The sequence below is a fragment of the Carcharhinus amblyrhynchos genome, chromosome 23 (assembly GCF_965287045.1).
Source record: "Carcharhinus amblyrhynchos chromosome 23, sCarAmb.v2.hapA, whole genome shotgun sequence".
Lineage (NCBI taxonomy): Eukaryota > Metazoa > Chordata > Chondrichthyes > Carcharhiniformes > Carcharhinidae > Carcharhinus > Carcharhinus amblyrhynchos.
The window spans coordinates 17,656,682-17,669,849 of NC_137346.1; the positions used below are offsets into that span (position 1 = coordinate 17,656,682).

Below are 13,168 nucleotides of genomic sequence, written 5' to 3' on the forward strand. Positions count from 1 at the left end.
AGAGAATCTGACCATCTCCCCATGACATTCAATGGCATTACCATCATCAAATCTCCTATCATCTGGGGGGGTGGTTACCACTGAACTGAACTGGACCAGTCAATTAAATAATGTGGCTACAAAAGCAGTCCGAGGCTGTGAATCTTGTAGCATGTAACTCATCTCCCGACTCCTCAAAGCTTGTCTACCACCTACAGGGAACGTTGGGAGTGTGATGGAATATTCTTCACTTGCTTGGGTGAGTACAGCTCCAACAACACTAAAAGAAGCTTAACACCATCCAGGAGAAAGCAGCCCTCTTGATAGACAGCTCTTCCACCACCAGTGATACACAGTGTTGCAGTGTGTGCCATCTACAAGGTGCACTTCAGCAAATCACCAATCTTCTATCCCAGCATCTTCCACAACCCCTAACACCAAGAACAAGGGCAGCTGATGCATGGAACACTAGCACCTCCAAACAACAAACCTTCCTGACTTGAAACTAAGCCATCAATCCTTCACAATGACTAAAGTCCTGGAACTATCTTCATAATTGTGGGGGCTCCTCTTATGAGAAAAGGCTGAGGGATTTGAGGCTGTTTTCATTAGAGAGATGATGATTAAGAGGTGACTTAATAGAGGCGTATAAGATGATCAGAGGATTAGATGGGGGGGCAGTGAGAGCCTTTTTCCTCGGGTGGAGATGGCTAGCATGAGAAGACATAGCTTTAAATTGAGGAGTGATAGATATAGGACAGATGTCAGAGGTAGGTTCTTTACTCAGAGTAGTAAGAGAGTGGAATGCCCTGCCTGCAACAGTAGTGGATTTGCCTTCATTAAAGGCATTTAAATGGTCATTGGATAAACTTATGGATGATATTGGAATAGTGTAGGTTAGATGGGCTTTAGATTGGTTTCACAGGTCGACGCAACGAGGGCCGAAGGGCCTGTACTGCGCTATAATGTTCTATGTTCTATAACACACGGACTGTAGAAATTTAAGGCAGCAGCACACCATCTTCTCAAGGGCAATTAGGGATGGGCAATAAATGCTGACCTGGCCAGCAGCCCATGAACAAATATAGAATATAACATGCCATTTCCCAAGATGGATATTGAACCAGATTAAAATGCAAGAACTATCCAACAAAGTGAAAAAGTCAACAGCAATAGTTAATTACTTCAAAATGAGATAACTGATTTTTTTCTATGATCAGACCCTGATTTTAAGTGCATAGTACAGGTTAACTGCTTTCAAACAAATGCACTGTTTTCAGAATTCTCTGGCAATACCACTCAATGTTGAAACTTCTGTTTATTCTATCTGGATAATTACTTCCTCTTTCAAATTTGAAACGAGAATTTTAATAAAAAATACTTGATCAGGCAGCATGTTTCAGCTTTAGAGCTTGGAGCATTGTTTAGCCACCCTTTAGTGAACCTGGAGTTGGAGACCAAGTGTAGTATGTCAGTTTGCAGAAGACACCAAGATGAGTGGCAGAGCAAAACGTGGAGAGGACGCTGAAAATCTGCAGAAGGATATGGATAGTTCAAGTCAGTGAGTAAGGGTTTGGCAGACGGAGTACAACATTGGTAAATGTGAGGCCATCCATTTTGGTAGGAACAGCAGCAAAACGGACCATTTAAATGGCAAAAAATTGCAGCATGCTGCTGCGCAGGGACCTTGCGCATGAATCGCAAGAAGTTGGTTTGCAGATGCAACAGATAACTATGGCTGCAAATGGAATTTTGTCCTTCATTGCTAGAGGGATGGAGTTTAAAAACAGCGAGGTTATGTTGCAGCTATATACGGTGCTAATGAGACCACACCCTTGGAGTATTATGTACAGTTTTGATCTCCTTACTTGAGGAAGGGTGCACTGGAGCTGGAGAGGGAGGTTCACTAGGCTGATTCCAGAGTGGAGAGGGTTGGCTTATGGAGAAGAGAGAGACTATATTTATTGGAATTTACAAAAATGTAGGAATATAAAATTACGAAGGGAATAGATAACAGAAGCAAGGTAGTTGTTTCCACTGGCAAGTGAAACTAGAACTAGGGGTCACCGGCTTAAAATAAGAGGAAGCAAATTTAGGACTGAGTTGAGGGAAAATTTCTTCACCCAAATGGTTGTGAATCTGTGGAATTCTATAGACCCTGGAACAGTCCCTGCAGATTGGAGGGTAGCTAATGTCACTCCAATATTCAAAAAAAAGAGGTAGAGAGAAAATAGGGAATTATAGACCAGTAAGCTTAACATCTGTTGAGGAAAATTCTGGAATCCATTATCAAGGACTTAATAGCAGAACATTTAAAAAGCAGAGGCAGGATCAGACAGAGTCAGCATTGATTTATGAAGGGAAAATCATGCTCGACAGATCTGTTGGAATTCTTTGAAGATGTAACTAGTAGAATTGACAAGGGGGAGCCAGTAGATGTGGTAAATTTGGACTTTAAGAAAACATTTGACAAAGTCCCACATAAGAGATTATCATGCAAGATTAAAGTATATGGGATTGGGGAAGTGTATTGAGATGGATAGAAAACTGGTTGGCAGAGAGGAAAATCAAAAGCTTAATCCTGCTTTCTCCTCATAACCTTTGGTCCCATTCGCCCCAAGTGCTACATCCGGCTGCCTCTTGAATACATTCAATATTTTCGTATCAACTATTTCCTGTGATAAAGAATTTCACAGACTCACCACCCTCTGGGTGAAGAAATGTCTCCTTGCCTCCATCCTAAATGGTCTATCCTGAATCCTCAGACTGTGACCCCTGGTCTGGACACCCCCACCATTGGGAACATCCTCCCTGCATTTACCCTGTATAGTCCTGTTAGAATTTTATAACTTTGAGATCCTCTGATGAGGGAAGAGTAGAAATTAATGGGTCCTTTTCAAATTGGCAGGCTGTAACTAGTGGGGTGCCACAGAGATCGGTGCTGGGACCCCATTATTCACAATAAATACTAATTATTTGGTGATTTGGATGAGGAAACAAAATGTAACATCTCAAAGTTTGCAGATGATACCAAGTTGGGTGGGAGAGTGAACAGTTATGAGGATGCAATGGTCCTTCAGTATGATCTGGATAGGTTGGGTGAGTGGGCGAATCAATGGTAGGTGCAGTGTAATTTGGATAAATTCGAGGTTATTCACTTTGGAAGCAAATACAAGGCGGTAGATTACTACCTGTATGGCTGTAAATTGGGAGAGGGAAGTGTGCAGCAGGACCTGGGTATCCTTGTGCATCAGTCGCTGAAGGTAAGCATGCAGATGCAGCAAAGGCGACCAATCATATGTTGGCCTTCAGAGCGAGAGGTTTTGAGTATGGGAGCAGGGATGTGTTGTTGCAATTAACACCTAGAATAGTGTGTGCAATTTTGGTCTCTTTCTGAGGAAGGATGTTCTTGTTCGAGGGCGTCCAGCGAAGGTTTACCAGAATGATTCCAGGGATGGCAGGACTGATGTATCAGAGATTGACTAGGTTGGGATTGTTTTTGCTGGAATTCAGATGAGGGAGGATCTCAAAGACTACTAGACAGGGTAAATGCAGGGAGGATGTTCCCAACGTCCAGACCAGGGGTCACAATCGAGGATTCAAGGTAGGCCATTTAGGACGTAGGTGAGGAGACATTTCTTCACCCGAAGTGTGGCGAGCTTGTGGAATTCATCACCACTGGAAGTAGTCGATGCCAAAACATTGAATGTATTCAAGAGGCGGCTAGATATAGCGTTCGAGGCGAACGGGATCAAAGGTTATGGGGAGAAAGCAGAATTAAGCTATGGAGTTGGATGATCAGCCATGATCTTGATGAATGGTGGAACAGACTTGATAGGCTGAGTAGGCTCCTCCTGCTCCTATCTTCTATGTTTATATGAACTCCCTGCCCAGTGAAGCAGTTGAGGCTACCTCATTGAATGTTTTTAAGGCAAAGACAGATTTTTGTACAGTAAAGGAATTAAGGGTTATGGTGAGCGGGCACATAAGTGTCCACAAAATGATCAGCCATGATCTTATTGAATGCCGGAGTAGGCTCGAGGGGCCAGATAGCTTATCCCTGCTCCACTTTATGTACTGTCTCCTTATTATCATGAATCACACCATACAACAGGATAAAAGATCCATATACATATTTTCTCCTTGTAATTACACACATTATATTTCATTGATGAGGATTAGAGATTATGAGAATGTAACTTCATCGTTGAAAAGTAAATAAAAACATTTTGTATATGCTCCCTCTACATCACATTAAATCTTCATTAGTGCAGTCGTTACTAGTTATAGGAATAACCAGGGAATTATTTAAAGATTTGCAAAACCTTCTCCAGTAAAATGAAGATATTTTCCTGTGCCTCAATTGATCAAGGTATTCTCATTATAGATATTTTAATGAGATTTGCAGGATTCAACAAGGTCTGCTTCCATGAGCTTGTGCAGAATGACAATGCAATTTTCTTACAATGCCCCAGGGTATGATAATACCCTGCAATACTTCAGATTACAATCATGATGCTATGAAAAGTCTTCACTCAAAAACTTGAATGTGAAAGTGAAGTACTGTAAATATGATGAAGATGGATGCCAGAAGACCATCAATATTGATGAGCTGAGCGTTCTGCTGGTAACTGCACCGAAACACAAACAGTATGGTGACATGCTTTTATTATTGGTACAGGAGTCCTTTCTTAAAAAGAAAATCAAAAGATTCTTTTTATCCCTTTTATTTATTGAACTTGTCGCTTCATTTCCAGGAAGTACATTTCTATGGTGTTAGCAATGCCCCAGAACCTCACTTAAGGGGGCCATTGTTCATGCACAAGGCCAACAGGCAAGTTTTTAATCATAGGCAAGAACCATACAGATGGGACACAGGACAGTAAGTAGAAGCCAACCCTTTATTAAAACACATCTGACTGAAGCTAATTGCAGCTGACTCAATTATTTACTGAACTGTGCAAGTTGCCAAAAATGCTACTCAAAACTAACTCCTTCTGATTGGTTTTGAGAAGCTGAACTGGTAAATGGACACTTAAACATTTGAGGCATCCATGATCAAAAGAAGTACAAAAAGTATTAGTACTCGACTAAAACGGCCTCTAAAGGAGTGAAGTTTACATGGGTGATATTTTAGAAAAAAAAAGTGAACATACTGCAATTGAACGGCAATCATTGGGTACTGAATAAAGTAGAGTGATTTGGTGTACAATTGGAGGGAACATTGCAGAAGACCGACCAGAATTTTATACTTTAAGCCTACCAACAAAGGTTTGCAATGAAAAAAGGGGAATTGTTCAACCAAGAGATCAAGTTGTGTGACATCTTAACAATCTCTTAATTTTAATTTCCAAATTTAGTCTAAATTTTGAAAAATAGATCTAATTTCGTCACTATGGCATTGCAGCTGCAAGTAATACTTGTTCAAGACACCTCACCTTACTCAGGTCTTTAGTGGTAACACCATCGTCATCACGACAAGGCAGTTTGTGGACAAATGCCAACATTTGATATTTGGCTCGTATGAATTCTGCCTTGGTGGGGCTGTGGTTTAAAAGAAAGACATAAAAAGGCACATTTTAGCAATGATGTAATTGCAATCTCAATAAGTTTGTTACAATTTCACAGTCAATCACAAGGTCAGACCCATCACTACCATGACTGTACACACCGGAAATCACTATTTCAAGATCCACAGGAAAAGATCAGCAGCAATTTATCTATTAGTTATAACTCCCAAATAACAGGATGAAATTCCTATGAATCAGATCCATATAATAATTAAATCTAAGGTAATCTATGTAAATTGTACACATCCTGAAATTTTCATTTAAAAATAATTTGTTGAATGGACTAATCACATTTTGGAACAAAAATCAGCTACTACTTGTATAAAAAGGGTGGGGAGCAAACAGATTTCACTGAAAAGAGAATGGTCTGTATTTATGCAATTTCAGTACAGCAGCCTTGTATTTTAAAAGGCCAGTGGAACTCACTGTACTTTATCCTGAGGGTTTGGTTTGCGCCGTCCACTTTGCACTTGGGCTGGATCAAGCAGCGAATGTTCCCAGATTGAGTTGGCTCCATTACTTGCTAAGGTCTGCACCATCTAAAATAAGGTTAAATGAAGATAACCATTTAGAAATCGTTTCTAAAGACAAAAATTTTACTTTTGTGGTCAGATAGTTCATTCACTTGTTGAGCTGAAGTACTTTTGTCTGATGATGCGGTGTTAGACACTTTATCAGCGACCAGGCATAAGGGTGCCAATATGTCAACATTCTGGGACACGGAGTGAAGGAACAAGGATTTTCACCACAAACTTTGTCACTACACAGCAAATTTTTGAGATCCGTTTGCCCTGAGTTGTCAAGTCACCCAGCAGCTGCTCCCAGCAGGAAGTTAGATCATAGAACACTACAGCACAAACAGGCCCTTCGGCCCACTAGTTGCGCCGATCACTTCTATACCTACTAAGCCATAGATCTATCTATAACCCCCAATCCCATAAGATCCCATATACTCATCCAGAAGTCTTTTGGAAAGACCCCAGCGAGTTCGCCTCCACCACCACCGACGGCAGCTGATTCCATTCACTCACCACCCTCTGAGTGAAAAACTTACCCCAACATCTCCTCTGAACTTGCTTCCCTGCACCTTAAATCTGTGTCCTCTCGTAGCGACCATTTTAGCCCTGGGAAATAGCCTCTGAGAATCCACCCTATCTATTCCTCTCAACATTTTATAAACCTCTATCAGGTCGCCTCTCAACCTTCGTCTCTCCAGGGAGAAGAGTCCCAGCTCCCTCAACCTATCTTCACAAGGCATGCCTCCCAATCCAGGCAACATCCTTGTAAATCTCCTCTGCACCCTTTCAATAGCTTCCACGTCCTTCCTATAGTGAGGCGACCAGAACTGCGCACAGTACTCCAAGTGGTGTCTGACAAGTCATAGCGTGGCACTACTGCATAAAGGCTGAATATATCCAAGCAGGGAAATGATAACAGGTGCAGGCACAAACACCACATTGAGAGAGTGCACGCGCAAGACAGCCAGAGAGAACGAGCGCAAGCAACAGTAGAGCAGCCACAGAGAGTGGGGAGAGAGCACGGGAGACGGGGGAGAGAGGGCATGCAAGGGAGCCAGACAGCTAGAGAAAGAGCCAGACATAACCAGGAAGAGTAAAACCAGAAAGAAGAAAACTGATTTTATTCACAGATGCACAGAAATAGAGTCACATCATAAAGCACAACACCATGCTGATTTTAGTGTAGGCAAGAAAAAGACTCTTATACCACTACTGATCTGATATGAATCAATATGAATCAACATGCAGCATGATGGCACAGTCATTGGCACTGCCGCCTCAGCGCCAGGGACCCAGGTTCAATTCCAGCTTTGGGTGACTGTATGGAGTTTGCACTTTCTTCCCGTGGCTGTGTGGGTTTCCTCTGGTTTCCAGTTTCCTCTCACAGCCCAAAGATTCGCAGGTTAGGTTGATTGGCCCCATGGTGCCATGGGGATTAGCAGGGTAAATACGTGAGATTACAAGGAACCTGATTGTTGTTAGTGCAGGCTCGATGGGCTGATTGGCCTCTTTCTGCACTGCAGGGATTCTATGATTCAAAAATCTTTGCCAGTCTCTGCAAACAGTCTGTTCAAATCATTTATATAACAATCCTCCTCTCCCCCATGAAAAAGATAAGGATTTTTTCTGGGAAAAGAATCACTAGGGAAGAGAACAGGAAACCAAACAAGATAGCAGATTGATACAAGAAATTAGATTTACTAATCTGCTTAGTGAAAATCAGTCCCATTTGAAAACCAAAAAATAGAATAAACCACTTCAATCAAGCAATTATGAAGACAAAAATATCTTCAACGTATTAGTTAAAACCTAAAGTTTACATCATATTTAAAACAGAACTTCTTTCCAGCAAAGAAAAAACATGTAATCTGGGTAACCAAGGATAGATTGAAATTGACAGGGAAACAATACATTTGAATTATATCCACTTCATATTGCATACATGAGATTACATGCTTAGAATATACAGCACCGAAAATCTAGCCTTCCCGTCTTTTCACATCTAAATCTACCATCATAATCATATCACCTAGTCTCCCCTCAAATGTTGAGCTGTTTCTACTTTAAGCAATAGTGTAATTTGCTGGCACTTCCCATGTTCTAAAATTCATTCCATTTACATTCATTGCAGTGGATCTCAGAGCCCCGGTGGCACTTAGAAGAATGAGAAGTGATTTAATGGAAATGTACAATGTTCTAAAAGGGGTGCGACAAGATAGGCAACAGAGGTTTGTTCCCTTGGCCTATGAATGGCAGAGCACAGGTATGGGGCAGGTCATTTACAACTGAGATGAAGGGATTTTTCTTCAGAGGGTTATGAATCTTTCCAATTCTCCACATCAAAGAGGTTTGCAGATGCTCTAGAGTATGTTTAAGACAGAGATGGATGGATTTTTGGTCTCTCAGGGAATCAAGGGGTTTGGGGAGCAGACAGGATAGTGGAGCAGAAGCAGATCAGCCCTGATTATACTGAACGTTGGAACAAGTTCAAGGGGTCTTATGGTGCACTCCTGCTCCTATTTCTTATGTTCTTAAAACAGCCTGACGCTTCCTGTTAATATTCAAATGTGAATAGCAGCACTTAAGGAGCAACTGATGCCCACTCCCGAACACAGAAACTCTTAATTTTATTTGCATTTTCAAATGGGGTTACAAGAGCACATTAAGAAATTCCAGCCTAAAGTAAAAATGTAATTGAAGCATTTTATTTTCTTCATTTAACTTCTACAATTAATTATTCATAAGAACATAAGAAATAGGAGCAGGAGTAGGCCAACTAGCCCTTCGAGCCTGCCCCGCCATTCAATAAGATCATGGCTGATCTGTCATGGCTCAGTTCCACATTCCCGCCCTCTCCCCATAACCCTTAATCCCCTCTCTATCAAAAACCCATCAACCCGCGTCTTAAAAATATTTAGCGAGGTAGCCTCCACCACTTCAACGGGCAGAGAATTCCAGAGATTCACCACCCTTTGAGTGAAGAAGTTCCTCCTCAACTCCGTTCTAAACCGCACCCCCCTTTATCTTGAGGCTGTGCCCCCTAGTCCTACCATCCTTTCTGAGCGGGAAGAGTCTCTCCACCTCTATCTTATCCATCCCATTCATCATCTTATACGTCTCAATGAGATCTCCCCTCATTCTTCTAAACTCTAACGAGTACAAGCCTAATTTATTCAGCCTCTCCTCATAGCTCAACCCCCTCAACTCTGGCATCAGCCTAGTAAATCTCCTCTGCACTCCCTCCAAGGCCAAAATATCCTTGCGTAAGTACAGCGCCCAAAACTGCAAACAGTACTCCAGCTGTGGCCTCACCAATGCCCTATACAGCTGCAGCAAGACCTCCCTACTTTTATATTCAATCCCCCTTGCGATGAAGGCCAGCATCCCATTCGCCTTCCTGACCACCTGCTGCACCTGCAAGCTGGGTTTTTGCAACTCATGCACAAGGACCCCAAGGTCCCTCTGCACCGTCACCTGCTGCAGTTTTTCTCCACGTAAGTAATAATCCTTCCTACCATTATTCCTACCAAAGTGGACCACCTCGCACTTGCCAACATTAAATTCCATTTGCCATTTCCTGGCCCATTCGCCCAGCCTATCTAGATCCTTCTGTAGACTCTCACCACCCTCCGCACAATTTGCCTTTCCACCAATTTTGGTGTCATCAGCAAATTTCGACACCCTGCACTCGGTTCCCTCCTCCAGATCATCTATATAAATGGTAAATAGCTGAGGCCCCAGCACCGACCCCTGGGGCACTCCACTAGTCACTAACCACCAATCCGAATAGCACCCATTAACCCCCACTCTCTGCCTCCTATTTGACAACCAGTCCTCTATCCACGCTAACACCCTATCCCCAACTCCATGCCCCCTTACCTTCTGCAATAACCTCTTGTGAGGTACCTTGTCAAACGCCTTCTGAAAATCAAGAAAGACCACATCCACCGGCTCTCCTCTATCCACCGCCCTAGACACATCCTCATAGAACTCCAGTAAATTTGTCAGACACGACTTCCCTTTAACGAAACCGTGCTGCGTCTGCTCCATCAAGCAGTTCCCCTCAAGATGTCTCGCTATTTCTTCCTTGATGACGGATTCTAACATTTTACCTACAACAGACGTTAAACTAACAGGCCTATAATTCCCCACCTTTTGCCTGGCACCCTTCTTAAACAACGGCGTAACATTAGCCGTTTTCCAATCTTCCGGCACTTCCCCGGAATCCAGCGACGTCTGGAAAATAACCACCAAGGCATCCACTATCACCTCCGCCATTTCTTTCAGGACCCTCGGATGTATTCCATCCGGTCCTGGGGACTTGTCCACAATCAGCCCCTCCAGTCTGTCGAGCACCACCTCTCTAGTAACAGTAATGTCATCGAGACCCTCCAGTCCTACCACCTTTCCATCTCTAACATCCGGCAAATTATTCACGTCCTCCTCCGTGAAGACCGAAACAAAAAAGTTATTCAAGACTTCAGCCATTTCCCCATCCCCTACCACTAAGTCCCCCTTCTCATCCTCTAAGGGACCAACGTTCACCCTAGCCAGCCTCTTCCTTTTTATGTATTTATAAAAACTCTTGCTATCCTTTTTTATATTAAGCGCTAGCCCAGCTTCATAGTTTCTCCTACCCTTCTTTATCAACTTCTTTGTCAATCTTTGTTGACATTTAAACCTCTCCCAATCCTCTTCTCGCCCACTACTCTTAGCTACTCTAAACACCTCCGCTTTTAATTTAACACTTTCCTTCACCTCCTTCGTTATCCACGGCTTATTACCTCTCCTCCTACGGTCCTTTTTGACCATCGGAATAAATTTCTGCTGAGCACCAAGAAAGATCTCCTTAAAGATCCTCCACTGCTCCTCAGCAGACCTACCTTCCAACGCACTCCCCCAGTCCACATTCGCCAATTCTTCTCTCATCCTACCGTACTCCCCTCTGTTCAAACAAAGGACGCGTGTCTGGGAATCCACTGTGTCCTCCTCCATCTGCACCAGAAACTCCACCATACAATGATCACTCTCCCCAAGAGGATCCTTCACCGCAAGTTCCCTAATTCTACCCGCCTCATTACATAGCACCAGATCCAAGATAGCTCGCTCCCTCGTCGGCTCCAACACACACTGTTCCAGGAAACTATCCCGGCAGCATTCCAAGAACTCCTCCTCGAGCCCACCACGTCCAACATGGGTCGACCAATCAATATGCAGATTGAAATCCCCCATAACTACGGCCGTCCCATTCCTGCACGCCGCACTTATTTGCGCGTTAACAGCCCGCCCCACCTCCAGATCGTTATTCGGGGGCCTATAGACGACACCCACCAGCGTCTTCCTCCCTTTGCTGTTCCTAATCTCTACCCAAATCCTTTCTAACATATGCTCAGAAAAATTGTGAATCTTCTCCACAAATGCAAATGAAATGTCTAATCAGGAGGACAACACACTAAAATGAACAAGACCATGAAATCTATTGTATAGGTTACAAAGAACAAGTGGGAGGATGATTTTTTTGCTACAATTTCCCTTCTTTTCAATGCTTCTCAGATTTGACTTTGACAATATTTCAATAAGGCCCTCATAGTAATGAATTATTTGCTCCTCTTCCATTCTTACTTTTGCATTTAGATGATCAAAGCCCTTGTGGGAGTTGTTAATGTCATCTTCCTCATTATAAACTTGTCCGGAACATTTAATTACAATAGAAGGCTGAACTTGACTAGATTTTCAGGCGTGCACAAATGCCAACATTACTTCTCAAAACACCAACTGGTTTCAGGCGTACTATTTATCTGTCAATCTGGAAGCTTTGAAGCCATTCATGGCTCTATGGTCAACCCCATCAACTACCAGTGTCATTTATTCCGAAGTGTACAAGCATTGTATTCTACTTATGAACCAAGATTTCAAACCCAACTTTGCCAAGACCACCTTCTTCGATCCCTTCCTCCTCCAATCTGGTGCAAAATATTCTCATCCACGTCTTTACCACAGATGAGATTTCTCAAAAGCTTTCCTCCACAAGTTCTCCACATCCATCCGTCACAAACTTCTATTAATTCAAAACTTTACTGCGCCAGGACTCAGTGCATGAAATTCTACAAGGTGACCTTGCCATTGTCCATCTCTGCTGGACTCTTCTTCAGTGAATCAGTTTCAAAGTCCTCATTTTATCTTTCAAATCCATCCATAACCCCTCTCCAACCCATTGGGAAAATTCTGCAGCTACATGTCCAAACCTATAATCTCTGTCCCTGGGATACTAGTTTACAAGTATTCTCAAGTACTCATCTCAAAAAGCCATGGAAAGTAAACTTTTGTACTTCTGTCTTCTGTATTTCTCTTCCAAAATCTTTCCACCTTGCTGCTTTGCCACCTTCTTTCAAGCCTCCTAAAAGCCTTCATCTGGTTCATCTCACATTTTGCCTTCTCTCCTGCTCAATCCTCACAGTTTAACCTTATCAATTGATTCAACTTTTAAAAAAGCTTGAATACTAATAAATGAAGATGTACTTTTCCAATCTCATTTTGATTTGCTTTTTAGAATGCACTGACAATTTTCTAAAGTCATTTTAACATATAGATTGAAAGGATGGCTGACCCCTCTCTATTTTGGTGTAGGCAAGTCCACGCAGGATCCAGGGAGTTAACATTTGGCTACCATATACCAATAGCTTGCACAGCAATCCAAATTTTATCAGGCAGAAGTATGTCCACAAAGATGAGGGATACATTGCCAACGAATAGTAATTAGAAAGATCTTAAAATAATACTTGCAATAAGCTTTGCTTCATACAAGTAGTTTTGGAGGGGGAATACCAGACTGCACACATCATCATAGCTGAACAATGCTAACAAAGATGTATCCAAAAGCCTGCCTTTTGTATTTCAAAATGACCTTGTCTGGAAAGCAGATTTCAATCCATTAGAAAGAATATGATCTGGGAAACTACTTGCTTTTCTTGACTGACCCTAATTATTTTGGTGAACCAATTCTAATTTAATGTCATTGATTTTTCTTTGCTGACCACCTTAGCAGTTCATTACATTTTTGGTTCTACATAATCAAGTTATTTTTAAAACTGATGCAACTCC

General features: G+C 42.3%; 1 protein-coding gene across 6 annotated transcripts in view; it reads right to left on the reverse strand.

Moving 5' to 3' along the window:
* Nucleotides 1-13,168, reverse strand: part of git1 (G protein-coupled receptor kinase interacting ArfGAP 1) — a 190,869-nt gene that overhangs the window by 96,024 nt on the left and 81,677 nt on the right. For all 6 annotated transcript variants that reach the window (XM_080210843.1, XM_080210845.1, XM_080210842.1 and 3 more), the window contains exons 3-4: nt 5,976-6,088; nt 5,418-5,523 (exon numbers count right to left, since the gene is read on the reverse strand). In XM_080210843.1, coding sequence (XP_080066969.1) covers nt 5,418-5,523; nt 5,976-6,088 — 219 coding nt within the window. The remainder of the gene's footprint in view (nt 1-5,417; nt 5,524-5,975; nt 6,089-13,168) is intronic.